We start from the raw sequence: 19924 nt of genomic DNA, 5'->3' as shown, positions 1-19924 counted from the left end.
GTGCGCACGCGGAGCAGTGGGTCATTTCCGTGCTTCGCCCTCGGGATGGCCCCGGGTTAAACGAACCCCAGATGCACAGGGGGCCGGGCAGGGTCTGCGCCTCTCTCCCCCCCTCGTTAATAATTGCGTCGCTGCACACAGCGCGAATACTCAGTGGCTCTGCGTGCTTGGAGAGAACGGCGCCAGCCAGCAGCACGCAGTCCCACGTACGTGCACAGCCCGTTCCAGCCCGTTGCTTGCCGACTCTTTAATAGAGCTCGAGTCTTGTGCGTAAAACTCACCCCGCGGGAGAGCGCACGGTGCACTATCCACTGACGATGCGCTCCGCTGGTGCGCGTCCACCCGGACCCTCACTCCGCCTTGTGTCCACCACTGCCATCCGCTGCTACTTCTGCTGGCTCTGTTGTCTCGTCTCCACGGGGCTCGCAGCTAAGAGGGGACACGCGGATCCGGACCGCTTCGATGCGCGGACTCCTTCGCTCCCCGCGTTGCGGAGCGGCGCGCCCGAGCGCACGCAGCAGCTGGCGCTGGAGGAGCTCCTGGAGCGGCTGCTGCCCGGCCGGGCCTCCGAGATGATGCTGCTGGTGAACTCCTCTATGGTAGCCCGGGGTCACGGCGAGGGATCCCGGGACGTGTTCCGCCTGGAGAGCCTGCCCGACGGGCGGCTGCTGGTGGCGGGAAGCAGCGCCGTGGCTGGCGCGTACGGGCTCCACCACTACCTGAAGGAGTACTGTGGGTGCCACCTGGGATGGGCCGGGCGCCAGCTGAAGGTGCCTCGACCGCTACCCCGGGTTGGGGGAGCCGTGCAGGTGGTGTCCCCCAACAGGTACGCACAGGGGCCATTGTCCAAAACGTGACCATTGTTTTTGGTTCCTATTAGGTTTGGCCAGGGCTTCATTTCAGCCAGGTCTATTGGGAGAGGGGGGGGGGGCACATGAACATCTTTCCACACCCGATACACGACAGCAAGTATACCTCTTGCTCTGGTTGTGGCTGATGTTTCTAACTCCAGTCTATCAGTGACCGGGAAAATATATAGTAATAAATTAAACCCCTGGTATAGGGAAATGAGACCATCCCGGGCAGCCGATATCATCACCATAATCGTACATCTTCTACAACTATTGTTTGTTTTTAAAGATGGTGGATTGCTCGCCATTCCCCACAATAAGGTAGCAAGAGACGGAGCAATTACAAAAAAATCAAAAAAATTCCCAAAAGTCAGTTGTTTTTTTATTAAGAAGACGTGACCTGACCTGGAGAGCAGAGAAACAGATTGGTGACTACTTGGCTATTGTCGTCTGCGAGTCACCACATGATGGACATTGAGCAAATACCAGAGTGCTCAACGGTGCATGTTTGGACAAAGCGAGGAGAGAGAAAGCGGGAATTTTACACCATACATCATCGACCAATTGCGGAATAAATAATTTGGTCATAAATGTGAGTTGCGTTTTCCAGTGGCATTTCTTTCGTGTTAAATTTTTTGACCGATTGCTGACTGTACATGGTTAAGAGATTAAACAAAATTACCCAGTTTCCATGTACAGCAAATTCGAGTCAACTTGAGTTGGCCTTCAAATTAAGTTGATGGACAAATGTATTTGGTTAAAAATAAGAGTGTATATTCCGTTATCATGCGAGTCGGGCAGGTCTTTGCCAGACATACTTGCAAAGAAGACTCTTCCAGAACAACCTGCGAGTAATAGGTCAAGACCGATTTGCTGACAAATTGATTGTTACACATTATTTGTAATATACCCACCACCCACAACATTTTTGATTCTCCATGTTCGGTGATTAATTCAGGAAAGCCTTTGAAGACAGGACGGCTCGGATAATGCAGGCTCCAGCCTGAAATTGCAGACGACTCAAGCTGACGAAATAATACTTAGAGAATGTGCTGGTGGTATAACTCGAGTGCATCCACAAATTATGCAGCACGTGAAAAGGAGGCAGACGAAGCCGGATGAAACTGGAGACATCTTAAGCTGAAAAACACGTGGTTTGAGAAAGGCATTGAAATAAATTATAACCACGCAACAGCCACGTGAATTACGTTACCAAACATAAGTTTAAAAAACGCTGGACTTAATCATTCACGTTATAATATTTTTTTGATAAAATCATGCCGAGTTCTAATACAAAGACGAGACTTCTAAACATGATTTTGTGATATCACACGTGAAGGGCATGGCCAAATATTAATGCAAGCCACAGCTGGGTCCCATAAGACTCCAACGGAGGGACGGAGGAATGACCATCAACAGCAGCATGTGCTTCTTATGCATTGCTCTACAGCAGCAGGAGTCGGTTAATGGGATGCAGATGTGTGTGGTGAGCAGGGTTGTGCCTCCAGGTCGGTGGGTACGTGGAGCTTGGGAACCATTGGGCAGCCCACACGCCAGTCTCACACGGACGAAATAACAACTCCAGCTCATGTGTAGAGCGTGGCGCCCGTCGTCCCACATTCCTCCCAAATGGTGCACTGTTGTGGACAATGTGATGGCGTTTGTTTCTAAACACAGCGGAACAGATCAATGCATAGCACGTACTATGTGGGGGCGGGGGCATTTGTGGCGGTGAAGCAGAGGTTCACGGTTCGAGCCCATCGCCGCCCTGGTTAATACTGCTCGTGTGTTAACCATAAAGACATGCGCCGTTTGCTTCTCAGTGGATGTCAGAGATAGTCTTAGAGGTATTCAAAAAACAGAGTTGGCCAAGTATGTCAGCGTCATGGTACAAATGTTAAATATTATTAGCAAATTACCTAATTGGGGACCTCTTGGAAAAGAGTGAGGATTTCCTGGGTATTTTTATAACAATATTCATCGCAACATAAGACAACATGGATGTTACTGTGCTGTCCGCCACGTTGTTCCCACAGCTCTTTGACAACTGGTTTGTGCATTGTGGTCACCCATCCAAGCACTATCCAGGTAAAATTCTGGTTAGCTCGGAAAACCTGATGGGATTGGGTACATTCCGGGTGATTTGTTGTAACGTTCTGACCTGCCCTACTAGACATCTGTGAAAAAGAGCTTTATAGCTCATCGGATTCCTCCAGTATAAATATTCTGATTATGATTTGACTAATGACATACAAAGAAAAGACTATACCAAATGGATCTTCAACAAAAGATGATAATAATTTGGATTCTTGTGTTTCAAGACACACCTGTCATTACGTCATGGATAGGCATTATAATTGCTGCGTTGGTAAATTCTAGTACTTGTGTAATGCGAGCAAGGACAGGGTCACGTGAGTGTGGACGGAGTCAGGGTCACGTGCGGAGGAGGAGGAGTCAGGGTCACGTGAGGGGGAGGATATAAGGGGAGAACCGGAAGGGGATCGGGAGTGGAGACAGAATAGAGAAGGGAGAGGCCACGCGGAGTGCTGGCGAGGAGTGGCGCGATTGCCACGAGGCAGGAGTTACGGCACCGTCGGCCAGCGGTGTTCGTGGGGCAGCGGGGGTGTCTGCAGAGTGTGCGGAGCACACGAGTAGCGGTGTGGCTGCAGAGAGAGTGAGCGGGAGCGGAGGACTCGGACGACGTGCGGCGACACGAAGCGGAGAGAAGGTGCGGGTCGGAACGGAGACATCGCGGGGTGCGAGCAAGAACCCAATAAAGGACACGGAGAACAACATCGCCTGAGAGTCCTTTATTACACTGGGGTCAGAAGTGAGACATGTCGAAACAGCTCAGAAGAAAGGCCATACCTGCACCATCTTCTGCGCCATCTTCTGAAGAAGACAACGACCTTTCTCCGGCGGTGGCGCTACCAACAATGGAAGGCGGAGGCGAGACAGGGACGGCGACGCGCCGAGAGTGCAGGATGTCGCCGGCGCAGCAGGACCGTCTCCGGGGGTGGGCGCCGAGGAAGGGTGGCGACATGTGGCGGCCCAACTCGAGTCGCTGAAGGCTGTTTTAACTCAGCTTTGCACCCTGGTGACGCCCACGACGAGTCCGGGGAGCCCGAGCAGAGGGCAGCCGAGTGGGGCCTTGTCGTCGCTTCCAGTCCTCTCCGCCACGCGGCACGGGGCCGCCATCTTGGGCGTGGTCGGGGAAGAACGGCGGGAAGACGCCATCTTGCCACCTCCGACGCGGGAGGACGCCATCTTGGGAGTGGTCGGAGACGAACGACGGGAAGCCGCCATTTTGAACACGTTGCAACGTGACGCCATCTTGTCGCTACCGCATGGGACATCATCGGCGAATGAAGGCGGCGTGGGGACCCGCAGCCAGCGTCTGACGACTGTGAAAGAGTTCTCCATTGGTGGAGATTGGAGCGCATTCGCCTGCCGTTTTCAAGCGGCGGTACGATCCGCTAAATGGACTGATGCGGAGGCTTTGGAGGTCTTGCCAACGGTTCTTGACGACGAGTCCGTCCGGTTCTTTCGCTCCATCAAAGCCGCTAAGAAGACGACGCTACAGGGGGTCTTTGAGGAAATGGCGGAGGCGTACGAGCCCCCGGACGATGCACACCGCAGGTTCGTGCAGCGGCAACGGGCACCTGAAGAATCGCCGGTGGCATTCCGGGGCGCGGTGATCGAGTTAGCAATGGCCGCATATCCAGAGACTAAGCCCAATTTGTTGGAACCCCTGATACTGGGCAAAATGTTGGAGTTATCCCGGGATTTGGGCATCCCCATGCCCGTGTGCGGCCACGATAAGTTGACGTCCCGGACGGCGGCCAAGTGCCTGGATGCCTAATTCAATCTTCGCCGGTGGAAACAGGTGACGGTGTGGACAAGGAGTCCCACAGTCGACGGCGATGCAACAGGAGGGGTCCCGAAGGAGGCCGTCTACGTTCGGGACGAGAGGGGTCCTGAGGAGCTGACGGCGGCATCGACCCAGTGGCCGACTCGGGGGGGAGCGGGGTTGCGACCAGGGCCGCCGGCGCAGGAGCGACAATGCAGAGGGGGTGCTGCATGGCGAGCCGATCTGGCATGTTTCCGCTGCGGCCGTAAAGGCCACTTCGCCAGGGAATGCTGGGCTCGCGTTCGACAGCCGCCCCAGCAGGAGGCCTCGGTCACGGACACGACGGGGAAGGACCACCCACGACAGGCAAGTCGGTACGCATCAGACACCCGGCAAGGCCTGTCACCTCATGCATCACCATCGATACGCGGGCCGGGTGCCATTACTGACGGGGGGGCATTTGGTGGTCAGCGTCGCTCGCTGACGCAGTGGCGCAAATTGGCACGGAGAGTAGTTACGGCCGCTACGGGCTCGTCGACCGTGCCGGGGTCGATCCAAGGGATCGACGTGCGCATTTTGATTGACTCGGGAGCGTCAGCGACCATTATCTCCGACGTGATATTTCACCTCTTGTCCATTCCGCCGGGGCGCGTGAGGCCGGTTTACGACTCTTGCATAGTGGCGAACGGGGGTAGTATGGGCATTGTGGGTCAGGTGGACGCCAATATATCGGTTGGGGGTGTTTCGGCTACTGGGAAAGTGTTGATTTCCAGGTCCCTCGCGGTGCCCTGTTTGTTGGGAACCGATTTCCTAGCCAAGATGCCAATTCAAATAAGGGTGGATCATAATTGTATTGAATTGCCGGGGGGTCGGCGTGTTTCATTCTTGCCGTCACCCTGGGGCCGGGCAGCTCCTGACCGTCAGGTGCAGGCGCTGTCCGAGGTATCGGTCGATATTCCACCTGGCTCGCAGATGCTTATTCCGCTGCGGTATCGGAAACCGGTGCCTGGAATCGAAGGGGCGGCGGGTGTTTTGTTATCACCGTCCGCTGCTATAACGGGTGGCTTGACGCTGGTGGGGGCACAGACGATTGTCCGGCCGGGTCAACCTCAGTTTTTACAGGTATTGAATGGGAGCGCGGAAAATGTGGTTGTACCGGCCGGAACGGTTTTGGCTCACGCTACAACTGCTTTCACGAACCATGGCGATCATGACCGTCGAGGCCTTGTAGGGGGGGGTATCGGTCTCAACGTCACAGGACGATCGATGGATTGCCGAGTTGTGCCGTGAAAATACGTCTTTGACTGCGGACCAGCGGTCCGCGCTCCGCGCACTGTTGGGGAGATATTCCGACGTCTTTAGTGCGGACGATTTTGATTTGGGTCGCACCTCCTTGCTTTCCCACCACATTGATACGGGGGATGCCGCTCCGATTCGGATGAACCCGCATCGGTTGAGTCTGCCGGAGCGGGATCACATTCGCGGCGCAGTGGAGGAGATGCTGGCCGCTGACATTATTTCCCCGTCAAACAGCCCGTGGGGCGCGCCGGTGGTCCTTGTGAAAAAAAAGGATGGGAAACTGCGGCTTTGTGTGGATTTTCGCAAATTAAATAAGGTGTCGGTTGCGGATGCGTACCCCCTGCCGCGTATGGATGATTCCCTCGATGCCTTGTCTGGGGCGAATTTTTTTTCTACTCTTGATCTCTCATCGGGATTCTGGCAACTTCCCCTAGACGAGTCCTCAAGGGAAAAGACGGCCTTCCAGACGCCGCAGGGATTGTTTCAGTTTAATTGTCTTCCCATGGGCCTGAACGCCGCCCCCGCGACATTCCAGCGGCTGATGGAGCTCGTGTTAACGGGTCTGCAGTGGGAGACGTGCTTGATATATTTAGACGATGTTATCGTTTTCAGCCGCACGTTTGAGGAACATTTGCGGAGGTTGGACACGGTGTTTGCCAGAATGCGTTCGGCCAATTTAAAATTTAAGCCCAAAAAGTGTCACCTCTTACAACGATCCGTGCGCTATTTGGGCCACATTGTTAGTTCCGACGGGGTCGCCACGGACCCGGAGAAGACGGCGTGCGTCCGTAACTGGCCGACTCCGGCCTCAGTGGGCGACGTGCGTCGGTTCGTTGGGTTCGCCTCATACTACCGCCAATTTGTTCCTAACTTTGCCACAATCGCGAGGCCGTTGCACCTCCTTACGGCTAAAGGCCGGAGATTCAGCTGGGGACCAACGGAAGAGGCGGCGTTTCAGGGCCTGCGCGATCGTTTGGCGTCGGCACCGACGTTGGACTATCCAGATTTCACTCGACCTTTTATTCTGGATACTGACGCTAGTGACACCGGGATTGGGGCTGTTCTCTCCCAGTCTAAGAACGGCGTTGAACGCGTGGTTGCATACGGTAGTCGCGTGTTGTCTCCTGCGGAGACCCGTTACTGCGTTACTCGCCGCGAACTTTTGGCCATTGTACATTTTCTTTGCCAATATCGGCCGTATTTGTACGGCCGTACGTTTATTGTGCGCACGGACCATGCGGCTTTGCAATATGCCCTGCGAGTCGACCAACCGTCTGGCCAATTGGCACGATGGTTGGAGACTCTGCAGGAATTTTCGTTCGATATTCAATATCGGAAGGGCACGCGTCACGCGAACACGGACGCACTTTCCAGATTGCCGCAGGGGTCCCCTTGCGCTTGTGCTTCGGGCACGAACAGACGTACGCGGGTTCAGCAACCCCCTCGGCCTGTTGTGTCTGCTTTACAAGTGCCCGAGACTCCCGTTTGCCCGGGACCGGTTGAGGTGCCCGAGGTTCCCGTAGGCCCGGTACCAGCTGAGGTGGCCGAGGATCCCGTGTGTCCGGGACTGGCTGATGGCGTTTTGAACCTGCCACATTCGGTATGGCTTCGCGAGCAATTGCTCGATGAGTCGCTGGGAGCCATGCAGAGTCGGGTTGCAAAGGGGACGGGGGGCCCGCTGTCCGGGATGGGTTGCTAATGTGGAGAGAAGGGTTGCACGATCGCTGGCGCCTGGTGGTGCCGTCGTCGTTACGGTACGAGTTGGTTCGGACTCTGCACTCCGAGACGTTGTTACATCTCGGGGTGCAAAAAACCTTGCAGCGGGACTACTTCTGGCACGGCATGACGACCGATGTCGTCGGGCACATTCGGGCGTGTCCCGACTATGCCCGGAGGAAGCCGCCTAAACACCCATATGTTCCACCAGTGCAGTCCATACAGGTGTCCCGGATTAACGAGTTGGTGGCGTTGGATATTTTGGGGCCTTTCCCGCCGTCCGCTCGGGGGAATACATTTTTGCTGGTCGGGGTGGAATATCTTTCCTGCTGGGCTATGGCTTGGCCCTTGCCCGACCAGTCGGCGGCGTCTATCACGGACGCGTTCCTGTTTGGATATGTAATGGACAAAGGGGCGCCGGAAAGGTTGCTCACAGACCAAGGGCGAAATTTTTCTTCTAAATTATTGGCTGAGGTGTGTGCTGCACTGGGGACCAAGAAAGTTCGAACGTCTCCCTACCACCCTCAAACGGATTGCATGGTGGAACGGCTTAATCGGACCCTGTCGGCTATGCTCTGTCACACGGTTAGCGAAAAGCAGGCTGATTGGGATTTGCACATCCCTGGGGTGCTCTCTGCATACAGGATGACGCCTCATGCGTCGACCGGGTACTCACCTTTTTTTTTAATGTACGGCCGTGAGAATGTGCCGCCGATGGACGTGCAGCTGGGTACGGGGGCGAAGGGTCCTGTTAAGCCTCTTCCGGAGTACATTCGGGACACCGTTCGTCGCGTGGCGGAGGCACGGGAGGGGGCCAGATTGGCTACGGCTAAGACCCAGGCCCGGAACGAACGTTGTGCTCGGCGCTCGGATGGGGAATCCCCCTGGCGAGTGGGGGACATGGCCTGGCTGCACTGCCCGCAGGTGCGGGTGGGGACCTCCCCTAAGTTGCACAAACCATGGCAGGGGCCGGTTGTGCTTATCGAGGTGCCTAGTCCGCAGTCCGCGCGTGTTCGTTTCGGATCGCGGCGCTGGTACGTACATACGTCTCGATTGAAAACCTACGTGGCCCCACGGCCGGATGCGTCATCTCCTAACGTTGCCTTGCCGGTGTCTGTTGCGTCCGACGCGCCACTGACTTTGCCTGTTCGACCTGCAAGCGCGCCTGTCGTGCCTTCTACAGACGGACCAGCCGTGACACGGACGGAGACAGTGAGTTCTGCTCCGGGTGGGCCTACCACGGCGACGGGGACACTTGGCCCCGCCGCCCCTCCAACCCCGCCGCGGACGCATTTGCTGGAGACCCCGGCGACGGGTCTCCTGGGGGTACGGGACTCTGACATTGGCGGGACTCCAACAGCGGCGGGCGGTTCCGATCCTGCCGCTCCTAAAATCCTGTCGCGGTCACGGTCTATGCGGGGGCCACCCCCCGTTCAAGACGGGCCGGCGACCCGCACGCGTTCCAAGTCCCTTTTCTTTCGTTAATTGTGCTATTTATTGTTGTTGTGTTGTTGTTGTTGTGTTGTTGTTGTTATAATCTCCGTTGTCTTGTTATGCCTGTTGCTGGACTTTTGCTCGCATTTTTTTGCTCTGTTGCAGCCGGGGACGGCTGGGTTTTTCTACACGGGGGGGGGTCATGTAATGCGAGCAAGGACAGGGTCACGTGAGTGTGGGCGGAGTCAGGGTCACGTGCAGAGGAGGAGGAGTCAGGGTCACGTGAGGGGGAGGATATAAGGGGAGAACCGGAAGGGGATCGGGAGTGGAGACAGAATAGAGAAGGGAGAGGCCACGCGGAGTGCTGGCGAGGAGTGGCGCGATTGCCACGAGGCAGGAGTCACGGCACCGTCGGCCAGCGGTGTTCATGGGGCAGCGGGGGTGTCTGCAGAGTGTGCGGGAGCACACGGAGCAGCAAGGGGGCTGCGGAGTGTGCGAAGCACACGAGCAGCGGTGTGGCTGCAGAGAGAGTGAGCGGGAGCGGAGGACTCAGACGACGTGCGGAGGCACGAGGTGGAGAGAAGGTGCGGGTCGGAGTGGAGACATCGCGGGGTGCGAGCAAGAACCCAATAAAGGACACGGAGAACAACATCGCCTGAGAGTCCTTTATTACACTTGTATGTATGTTGAACTTATTTTGCACCGTACGTAGCCAACTGTGCTAATCGGAGGTGCGAGGAAGGACAAGGTAAAGATCAACAGTGGTACTTCAGAATTTATGGCATCCATAAAAAGGAATGCAAATGTTATTGTATTTTATCAGTGTAGCACAATGATCAACACCATGGTACTCAACGAAGGGTATTCTGCCTATTAGATTGTCAATGCTACCAACATTCCCTCTTATTTCTGTCTTGCGTGATGATCACATAACTCCTGTTTCTCAACGGGATGATCGGCATTTGTCCAAGCCCTCCAGTCGTCCTCATTGTCAGCAACACTTCTTCATAAAATCCGATCCGATCCACCGTTTGTCAATGCACACACGCGCGACTCAGAATCCATTGTTGTGAGTGCAGACCGGGGTCGGGCTCCTCTGATAAATCAAACATCTCTCAGCTGCTTGCCAACACGGGGCAAAAACGATATTTGTCTTTAGTATCCAGACTTTAAACAAATGTTGACTGGAATAATTCTGAAAGAGGGCTTAGCTTTCGGCGGTGGGTGTGCAGTCGTGCAGCGTGGTGGGCATGGGCACTGACGCCATTAATGAAATGGTGCTCTCCCCTGTCCATTTTTTTATCCTCCCTGGTGCCCACGTGAGCCCCGGTGCAGTTGCACCACCTGCACGCTCAATCGCTAGACCACTGAGCTGGTGCGCAGTGCGCTCAGTTTTATAATCGCACAACGGAGTGGTTCCCAGGAATGGTTCCCACAATTGCCCTGCGCTCCGTGGGGGTTGTGTGGTTACTCTGGGTGGCTGTCTATGATCCCCAAACAGTCGCATCATTGTTACTGAATGTTCCAAGCCAGTGAGCACATGCGGTGCTCGTGTTCTGAAAAGAGGGCAATCCATATTCAAACAATGTGATGGTCTGTTTATTATTCCATCTACAACTCACAAATATTGTTCAAGGATAGGGAACAGAAAGAAAACAAACAATGCACACAATGCACTTAATTACGAGTTTTAAATTGTTGTGAATATTTGTGTTTGGATAAATATAATTTTCCCATAATGTAAACTCTGCAATGCTATTTTAAAAGACATTTATAGAGCAACTAGCTTATATACCCGGCGTTGCCTGGCCAAAAAAATATTTCAAAACTACTCTTAAAAATCTAACAGTAGTGCGTACTGACTGTGGTGGTACCCTATGATTACAGCAGTGCATACCGACTGTGGTGGTACCTGCTATCACTACAGTAGTACATGCTAACTCTATAGCAGTATTTATCGACTCTATAGCACAGAGTACTCACCTGACAGAGTGGCGTGGTGAGGCCTAGTCCCGTTCAGAGCCTCCGGCCTCGCCTAGATTGTCCAGCCGGCCGAGGTGGCACCTTGGCAGGCTGGGGCTGGGCTGCTACCTCTGACCCCCCCCCCCCCGACCACAATCTCTCTGGCCGCTCTGCAGTAATATCTACGGCCTAAAGTGGTAGCATCTAGCGACTGTATATATTAGTAACTGCACGCATCGGGGTGGGGGGGACATCACACAGTGAAGATTTAAGCTCAGCGTTTAGTGTATTTTTAAAGCATTTTTAACGCGAAAGAAAATGTCCCCCTCACTCCCACCGAAGGCGTGCGACTTGGCATGGGCCGTCCCCCCAACCAAAGGCGGGTGAGTTGGTATGGTCGTGCACACGTCATAAATAAATAAAGAGAGCGAAAAAATCGCACTAAATCGCTAATTAAACTTATTAAAAGTTGACGGATGTGAAAAAGGAATAGCGGTTGCTCACGGCGGGGCTTACGGTGTGGTACATAGCTATTTTTTATTTAACATAAACCCCACCGTTGGAGAGCCAAATCCTTCGCAAGCGCGCGAACACACACAAAGCCACAAACAGACGATTTTTTACTTTTATATATATAGATAAACAAGATGGAACTGTAGCATGGAGTGCCGTGCCAGGCCCTATCCTTTACCATCATCAATCAGGCCCTGCGGTGGTGAGATGTTAAGTACCTCGTCTGGGATTCAGGAAGTTGTGGGTTGTATCCCAACCCTGACGCGTGTATATTTGGAGTTTGCATGTTATCCCCGTGGTCGCGTGGATTTTTCGACCGGTTCTCTGGTTTTTCCTCCACATTAAGAAACATGCGTTCAGAGTATTTGACTGCTATATATTTCCACATGATAAGCCATTTCGTTGAGCTTTCATTTGTGGCCAGGTCGTTTCCGAAAAAGAGCTACATATCTCAGTGGGCCTTACCTGGTGAAATAAAACATAGTTTATCAAAGCCAACGTAAATCTGATCAAAATGTGTTATTCATTGAAGTAGCACTGCTACGGTTATTTAAATAATAAGTGTATTAGTCAATTTGCAGGCAATTTATATGTACCGTATTAAAATGAATGAATGACACTAGAGATTAGTGTATAATATTAATAGCTTAGAAATAATGCTGCTGTTACACCATTGGAACCTCATTTGCCAGTAAAAAATATGATAATTGGTTTTTTACCCTTCTATCTGGCAACAAAACTGACACCTTTTTTTACAAGGAGTCATGTTTGCATAGACCACAATACCTGCAGTCATAATGCAAACAAAAAACATAACTCTGATAATGTATGCACTGTCCTTGAAGTTGATTGGTCCACACCCGAGACAGCTTTCCTTAGAGCCTAGTCTCACATATGTAGTGGTGATACGCGCTGGGTGTATACGTCGTGTGCCAGCGCGTATGTACGGGTGTGTGTGTGGTGACGCGCGCTGACGGGGAGGAGCAGGCGTCAGTGCGCGGGTGGGGGTAGTGCTGCTGATTGGCTGTGTGCCGGTGACGCGCTGAGAGGGAGTGATCGGGTGGCAGCGCGGTGTGATTGGTCGGGGAGTGGAAACACGCGCTGGGCGAAAACGGATCGTGGAGATAGCGCGTGGTGATTGGGTAACTGAGGAGCGGTGCCGACGTTGAGGTCCGCATCCGCTCCGTCTCCCGGGAGGAAGAGATATATAAGGTGATGCACAGAGGAGTAGGGGGCAGAAGTGGAACCATCTAAGAATGAAGACGAAGGTGCAGAGATAGAGCCCGGAGAGGAGAGTAATGGAGAGAGAGAGAGAGAACGGTCTACACGAGCTGAGTAATGTATAGTGTGTAGCCAGAGAGAGAGAACGGTCTACACGAGCTGAGTAATGTATAGTGTGTAGCCAGAGAGAGAGAAAGGTCTACACGAGCCGAGTATGCATACGGTGTAGCCAGAGAGAGAGAAAGGTCTACACGAGCCGAGTATGCATACGGTGTAGCCAGAGAGAGATGCAAAGTCTACACGAGGCGAGTGGAGAGTGTAGCAGAGGCGCAGAGTCTACACGAGGCGAGAGAAGAGTGTAGCCGAGGCGCGGAGTCTACACGAGGCGCAGAGAGCCAGCAGCACAGAATCTAAGAGAGTCAAGAGAAGCGTAGGGCGGAGAGAAGAGGTCACGAGTTGTACCGTTGTATGGTGACCGCATTGTGAAGAAGAGAGGCCACGCGTTGTATCGTTACAAGTCAAGATTTAATAAAAGAAGTGTGTTCCCGTCAAGGAGTTTCCTGCCGTCATTTTCCAATACTTCACATAGGTTGGACCAGATGACGCCAAAACGCCAAAAGGCGTCATCTTTTCTCTCCGCCTGATGAAGACTGCTTGTGTTGCAATCAAAACGTCGTGGCTTTTTTGCTTCTATTATTTTAGATTCTTTTTTTACGTGACTTTACCGAAAGAACCAAGAATATGTTGTTGATTCAGTAAATAATTTGACATTCTGTATGGAAAAATACAATTATGTTAATATCATGTGTAATCTTTCCAAGCTATTATTTCTTAAAATTAAAATAACCAGGCCAACCACTATGATGAAAATCACACATTGTTTCACACAGCTCTGCTTCGTAACGTAAGAAAAAAACCAGCACAAGCTAAAACCAACAGTAGTGGTGTAGCGTGGTTTTTGCTGGGCAAATAATTAAATGGAGCCTGCTGTAAAATATCCACTTTTCTTTGTAGCCCAACTCCTGTGGCCCATGGTCTCTTGCACAGTTGTTTCGCCTTCACACTCGATAGCTACACCATTGCAACAGGGTATGATTACAGTGCCTTGTGATCTCCGGTTGAAAGGCGCTTTAGAAGTGTAAGTAATTATGATTCCTAACTTTAAAAATTTAGATAAGCAACGACCGACCGATGACCCATGTGAGGGTGGCACGGTCCCTGACCGGCTTTGGCGATGATCCGCCGCAGGTTCCGCTTCTACCAGAACGTGCGCACGCGGAGCTACTCCATGGTGTGGTGGCAGTGGGAGCGCTGGGAGCTTGAGATCGACTGGATGGCGCTGCAGGGCATCAACCTCCCGCTGGCGTTCACGGGTCACGAGGCCATCTGGCAGAGGGTAACGGTGGCACCAGCGACACCTCTCACCCACGCGCCATTTCTGTTGTAAAGTCGGCGTTCAGTGTTCATCGTTGAATCCCGATGCATTTTTCCAACAGTCTTTATCTGCGGAAGTACTGTTTTTTTCGAAAATCATAATTAAAATAAGTTTTGTAGGTTTATATCTAACATGGTCACCGTATAACACATTGAAAAGCTGTCGAATGTACTGCAGTGTAACATTTAAATAAATAAAAGCCACACATTTGAAATTGAATATCGTTTTTTGTAAAATTCTATTTAAATGAAATCAGTCATAAAAATAAAGGCTGGTGAATGTATGGCAGATTTTTATTGTGAATGAATACAAGTTAGTGAACTACCTTTGAGATTCGTAGCTGCAATGATTGAAATTAACAATTTTAAAAGTATTCAGCGAATACGTAATTCCCCACCAAGGGTTTGAATACCTCTTCTAATCTTATGCAAAACACTCTGTGGCAGATCACATGTCAGTACAGTAATGTCTTCTTCCATATTATAATACATCTGATATAATTACATCTCTCTTCTACCCATGCACAACCCTCCACCCACAACCTGTGCCAGGTTTTCCTGTCCCTGGGACTCAGTCAGAAGGAGATGGACGACTACTTCACAGGTCCTGCCTTCCTGGCGTGGTCTCAGCTAGGAGACTTGCATGCCTGGGCTGGACCCCTGCCCCAGTCTTGGCACCACAAGCAACTGCACCTCCAGGTGTTGGACCTGAATAATACAATTGTATTTACAAAAATAAAAATGCAGATTTTCAGCTTAAATTTGCAGCCTCTTTTCACTTCAGTGCTGAGTTACAGCCTCCCCATTCCATGTCAGCCGGGAGGGTTGTTTGACGAAACTTAACGACGCTCATCGGTGCGAGTTGCATGTATTTTAAACTTCTTTCGCACCGTACATAACCAATCCTGCTAATCGGAAGTGCGGGGAAAGGACTTGGTGAAAGAGGACCCCAGGACTTCTTCAGCGATCACTCGCCACTGATGTTAACCTTGATTGGGAATTGAACACAGGTCCTTTGGGCTTATACGTACGGGGGAATTGCACTAAACACCGTGTCACTGCTCTACCATGAACTGAAATACTGCAATAAACGTGATGTGACTTATCCTTCTGCTCACAGCGCAAAATCCTGGAGCGGATGAGGTCCCTGGGAATGATTACGGTGCTCCCGGCTTTCGAAGGCTATGTCCCTGCAGCTGTCGCACGGTGACCATCACATCCTGCATTCTATATTACCTCTGTCGAGCACAACTTTGAGCTGAAAGCCTTGATAACATCACGTCACCGCTGTGGATATGGCCGATTGGCTGTATTTCAGCAGGCACTGCTTGCGAGCCTAGTCTGACATTTAAATTCGTCTCCCCTGTGCAAATTCGTACACGAAGCTGCAACTGCAATGATGTATGATGTTTTTTTTTCTTTCTGATAATTACAAAATGATGATCATGGATTAATTAATTTGAATCGGCCCTCTGCAAATGGCAAACGTTCATATTGCTGAAATGGAGGCAACTTCATCGCAATTCTAACGATTATAAAGGAAAAAACAGTCTTAACAGAGACTTCATTTTATCCAGGTTTGTCTGTGTTCGTTAACTGGAAAATATTTCCGCATCCGACACACCACATCCAGTATACCTCTTGCTATGGCTGCGACTACTAGTCTCATACCTGTTCAAGTCCACCAGCGACTGATAAAATATTCACCGAGATATTAAGTGCTCGTCTTAACCGTTGTAATCGTATCCACTGTGAAAAAATACGGGAACATAAAAAGCACAAAATAACACTCAGTCCAACCAAGAGTATACTGATGATTATACGAAAAATGTGTCATTAACTTAAAAATGGCAATATCCACAGTCAGAACACGATACACCGCTTCCTGACTGCCTTGTTCTCTTTCCAACCCTTTCAACTTCCCTGGTCCTCTCTGCATCATCGGTGGCGCCAGCCTGTATCCGAAGGCTAACCTGATCCGGCTGAGCAGCTGGGACCGATTTGACTGCAATTACTCCTGCCCGCTGTGGCTGGACCCCCACGACCCGCTGTTCCCCAAACTCGCGAGCGCCTACATGAAGGAGCTGCGTGACGAGTTTGGCAGCGACCACGCGTACTACGCGACCATGTTCAGCGAGCTGATGCCACCCTCCAACCTGACCGCCGACCTCGCGGGCATCAGCAGAGCAGTCTACAAGGCAATGACTGCGGGTAGGCCGGGGACTCTGCTCATTAACACGCGCGTGGCACTGTGTTAACGAGACGAGACACTGGGCATTGTGACGTTTAAATCGAGCACGTGACCTGCGCTATGCCACACCCCCGCCCCTTCTACCCCTCCCCAACAGTGGACAGCGAGGCTGTGTGGCTGCTGGACACGTGGCCTTTCCTGGGCAACCCCAACTTCTGGCAGGAGCCACAGCTGCGCGCGTTCCTGCGCGGGCCGCCGCTAGGTCGCGTGCTCGTCCTGGACGTCTTCGCCGAGACGCGCCCCCTCCACCACACCACCGACTCCTTTTATGGGCAGCCCTTCATCTGGTGCATGCTGCACAACTTTGGAGGCAACCACGGCCTGTTCGGCGCCATCGAGAGCGTCAACCGGGGCCCTCACGTCGCCAGGCTCCTTCCCAACTCCAGCATGGTGGGCACGGGCATGGCACCGGAGGGCATCGAGCAGAACGACGTCGTCTACGAGCTCATGGCTGAAATGGGCTGGCGAGATGGGCCCGTGGACCTCACGATCTGGATCGAGTCCTACGCGCACCGCAGGTACGGCCAGAAAGATGCGGATGTTGCGGCGGCCTGGAAGGACCTCTGGCGCAGCGTCTACAACTGCACGGAGAAGCGGGAGAACAGGAACCAGAGTCCCCTGGTGGTCCGGCCTTCGCTCACCCTCGACACCAGCCTGTGGTATGACCCGGCGCTCGTCTACTCCGCCTGGGCGCGTTTGGTACGGGCCGTGCCTCGGCTGGGCACCAGCCTGACCTTCCGCTACGACCTGATCGACGTGACCCGGCAGGCGCTGCAGCTGCTGTCGGGGCAGCTTTACCGTGACCTCCTCGCGGCCTACGAGGGTGGCTCGGTGGAGGAGCTGCTGTTGTCCGGTGGCATGCTCTCCTACGAGCTCTTTCCTGACCTGGAGAACCTGCTGTCGAGCGACGAGCGCTTCCTGCTGGGACGCTGGCTGCTCGCAGCCGCCGCGCATTCGGACAACGCCAGCGAGGCTGAACTGTACCAGCTGAATGCTCGCTACCAGATCACCCTTTGGGGTCCCACGGGAAACCGGTTGGATGTGGCCAACAAGCTGTGGGGCGGTCTGGTGAGCTACTACTACACGCCTCGCTGGAAGATGTTTGTGTCCACTCTCACTGACTGTGTGCACAACGAGAAGCCTTTTAACAAACGCGACTTTGACAACGCCTGCTTCCAGCTGGAGAAAAGCTTTGTGCTGGATGACCACGTATTCCCAGTCAAGGCCCGTGGAGACACGTACGAAATTATCAACCGTATTTTTCTCAGATACTACCACCACATTCAGCTTTCAGTCAGTCCTCTTGTGCTTCCCGTGTAATGTCACCGTGACGATAATTATATATTTAGTACCCTATGACCGCAATAAATGCATTCTTAAGCGTGATTTTTATGCCAGACTCTGACCTTTTATGATACATATGACGTTTGGAATAATATATCGTAAGGTGTTATTTGTCTAAAAGGTTGAACGTCAGCTGAAGCAAGGAAGAATTTAACACTTGAAAATAAATACAAATTCTGTCATTTAATCCTTCTCAAACTTACGCTCTCCAATTGTAAGCATTTTCTTCTGTATGTTGAATGGTCAATGTATGGTTTGTGAAATCTAGAGTTAATGATACTTTGGTTGTCTTTTTTTAAAGAACTTGAACTTATTATTTGCAGTTTGTCCTCACACTATATGTTCTATATGGTATGTTTAATGGGGCCTCCTTTGCCAGTACCAAAATATGAGAATAGGTTTTCCCCTTTTTTCTGGTAACAAAACAGGTGTTAAGATGTTTAAACACCAAACTGAAATCTTTTACAAGGAATCATGTCTGCATTAACCACAATGCTTGTGGTCAGAATGCGTCCTCTGGTCTAACACCGTTTGAGACTAGGCTCGAAAGAAAGCTGTCTCTGGTGTGGACCAATCAGTTTCAAAGACAATGCATATACTATCAGAGTATGTTTTTTGTTTGCATTCTGACCACAAGTATTGTGGTTAATGCAGACATGATTCCTTGTAAAAGGTTTCAGTTTGGTGTTTTAACATCTTTACACCTGTTTTGTTGCCAGAAAAAGGGTAAAACCTTTTCTCATACAGTATATGGTATGTTCTTATAGTATTGGACATGGGGCCAGTATGCATCTTAATTGAGTAATTAAAAGACATATAATTAGAATTTATGTAACTGTTCACTGTTGTACTTAGTGATCATATCAGTACTGTATGTATCGTAGTAGAATGATAATTATAAAATGCATTCACGGGTAGTACAGCAAAGCACATACGGACTACACCTAAGGGGGTGGTACAGTATTTGAGTCATGTGTTGATGCATGGAGTTTATATTATGGTACAGCATTTCTATTTCTTGGAGCTGGATATTAGGTCATATTGGAATATTGTATATATGGCTTCTGCAATGTGTTGTCCTTTGTTAGAAGTGTAGTACGGTTTGTTTTAATGGAAACAATGTAGACATTTAAAAATAAAACGTGTATTAAAAATGTGTAATTTTTTGTATTAAAAAGTGAAGTTGTGTCCCCATATCAAACGAGCATTGAATGATGCTCGCATGTTACCAGTTATCATCATCAGCCATGAGCTTTTCACTGCTGGATGTCAGGATCCAAGTAAAGCAAGAGTGTATGCACACACGAGCGTAGGACAGCACTGATCTCTGTTGCCAGACCTAAGCCATTGATGGAAATTCCACATTCCTATGATAAGGCCAGTATTTCAATGCCAATAACCACTTTTGCCTATCCACAGTGACACTCATTTCATCTACCTTGGGGAACTGATTGCCTGAGTTTACCCCCAACCAGAACTTGAACTCGAAACTTTGCGATTGTAAGTCAAGCTTTCTCACCAGTTACTGGGCATGATGATAACAACAACAGTTCAGTGTAATGGTAGGTTTTTACCCTTTTAACTGGTACAAAACTGACACCTTTATTCAAGGCATCATGTTTGCAATGACCACAACACAAGTAGTCAATAAAGCAAACAAAAAGAAGCAACTCTGATAAGGATAATAATATGCACTGTCCTTGAAGTTGATTGGCCCACACCCGAGACGGCTTTCTTTAGAGCCTAGTCCCCATTGGTGTAGGGCCAGATGACACCAGAAGGCGTACAACTCAAAAACAGTGCAATATCAGAGTATTGAGAGTTCGGGGTAAACATTTACACTATGAGGTCTCTTTTACCAGTGGCAAAATATAATGGTAGGTTTTTACCCTTTTAACTGGTACAAAACTGACACCTTTATTCAAGGCATCATGTTTGCAATGACCACAACACAAGTAGTCAATAAATCCTTATCAGAGTTGCTTCTTTTTGTTTGCTTTATTGACTACTTGTGTTGTGGTCATTGCAAACATGATGCCTTGAATAAAG

The 19924-nt window shown here is 51.1% G+C and overlaps 1 protein-coding gene across 1 annotated transcript; it reads left to right on the top strand.

Moving 5' to 3' along the window:
- Positions 1–91: 91 nt before the first annotated feature.
- Positions 92–19071, top strand: LOC144719184 (alpha-N-acetylglucosaminidase-like). The gene is made up of 6 exons (XM_078595068.1): positions 92–826; positions 14095–14242; positions 14833–14979; positions 15401–15486; positions 16235–16491; positions 16629–19071. The coding sequence occupies exons 1-6, from the start codon at positions 318–320 to the stop codon at positions 17849–17851; spliced, it is 2370 nt and encodes a 789-aa protein (XP_078451194.1). The 5' UTR covers positions 92–317; the 3' UTR covers positions 17852–19071.
- The last annotated feature ends 853 nt before the right edge of the window (positions 19072–19924 follow it).

This window comes from Lampetra planeri, chromosome 1 (genome assembly GCF_965212315.1).
Source record: "Lampetra planeri chromosome 1, kcLamPlan1.2.h2, whole genome shotgun sequence".
Taxonomy (NCBI): Eukaryota; Metazoa; Chordata; class Hyperoartia; order Petromyzontiformes; family Petromyzontidae; genus Lampetra; species Lampetra planeri.
Note: the sequence above shows the minus strand (reverse complement) of the source record. Positions and strands in the feature narration are given on the sequence as shown.

What these genes read in the sequence shown, in the direction of transcription:
- LOC144719184 (XM_078595068.1), top strand. Translation starts at nt 318, where the DNA reads ATGCGCTCCGCTGGTGCGCGTCCACCCGGACCCTCACTCCGCCTTGTG. An exon ending in ACAAGCAACTGCACCTCCAG is followed by an intron (nt 14,980 to 15,400) that starts GTGTTGGACCTG and finishes TTCTGCTCACAG; the next exon opens with CGCAAAATCCTGGAGCGGAT. An exon ending in GTCCCTGCAGCTGTCGCACG is followed by an intron (nt 15,487 to 16,234) that starts GTGACCATCACA and finishes CGGTGGCGCCAG; the next exon opens with CCTGTATCCGAAGGCTAACC.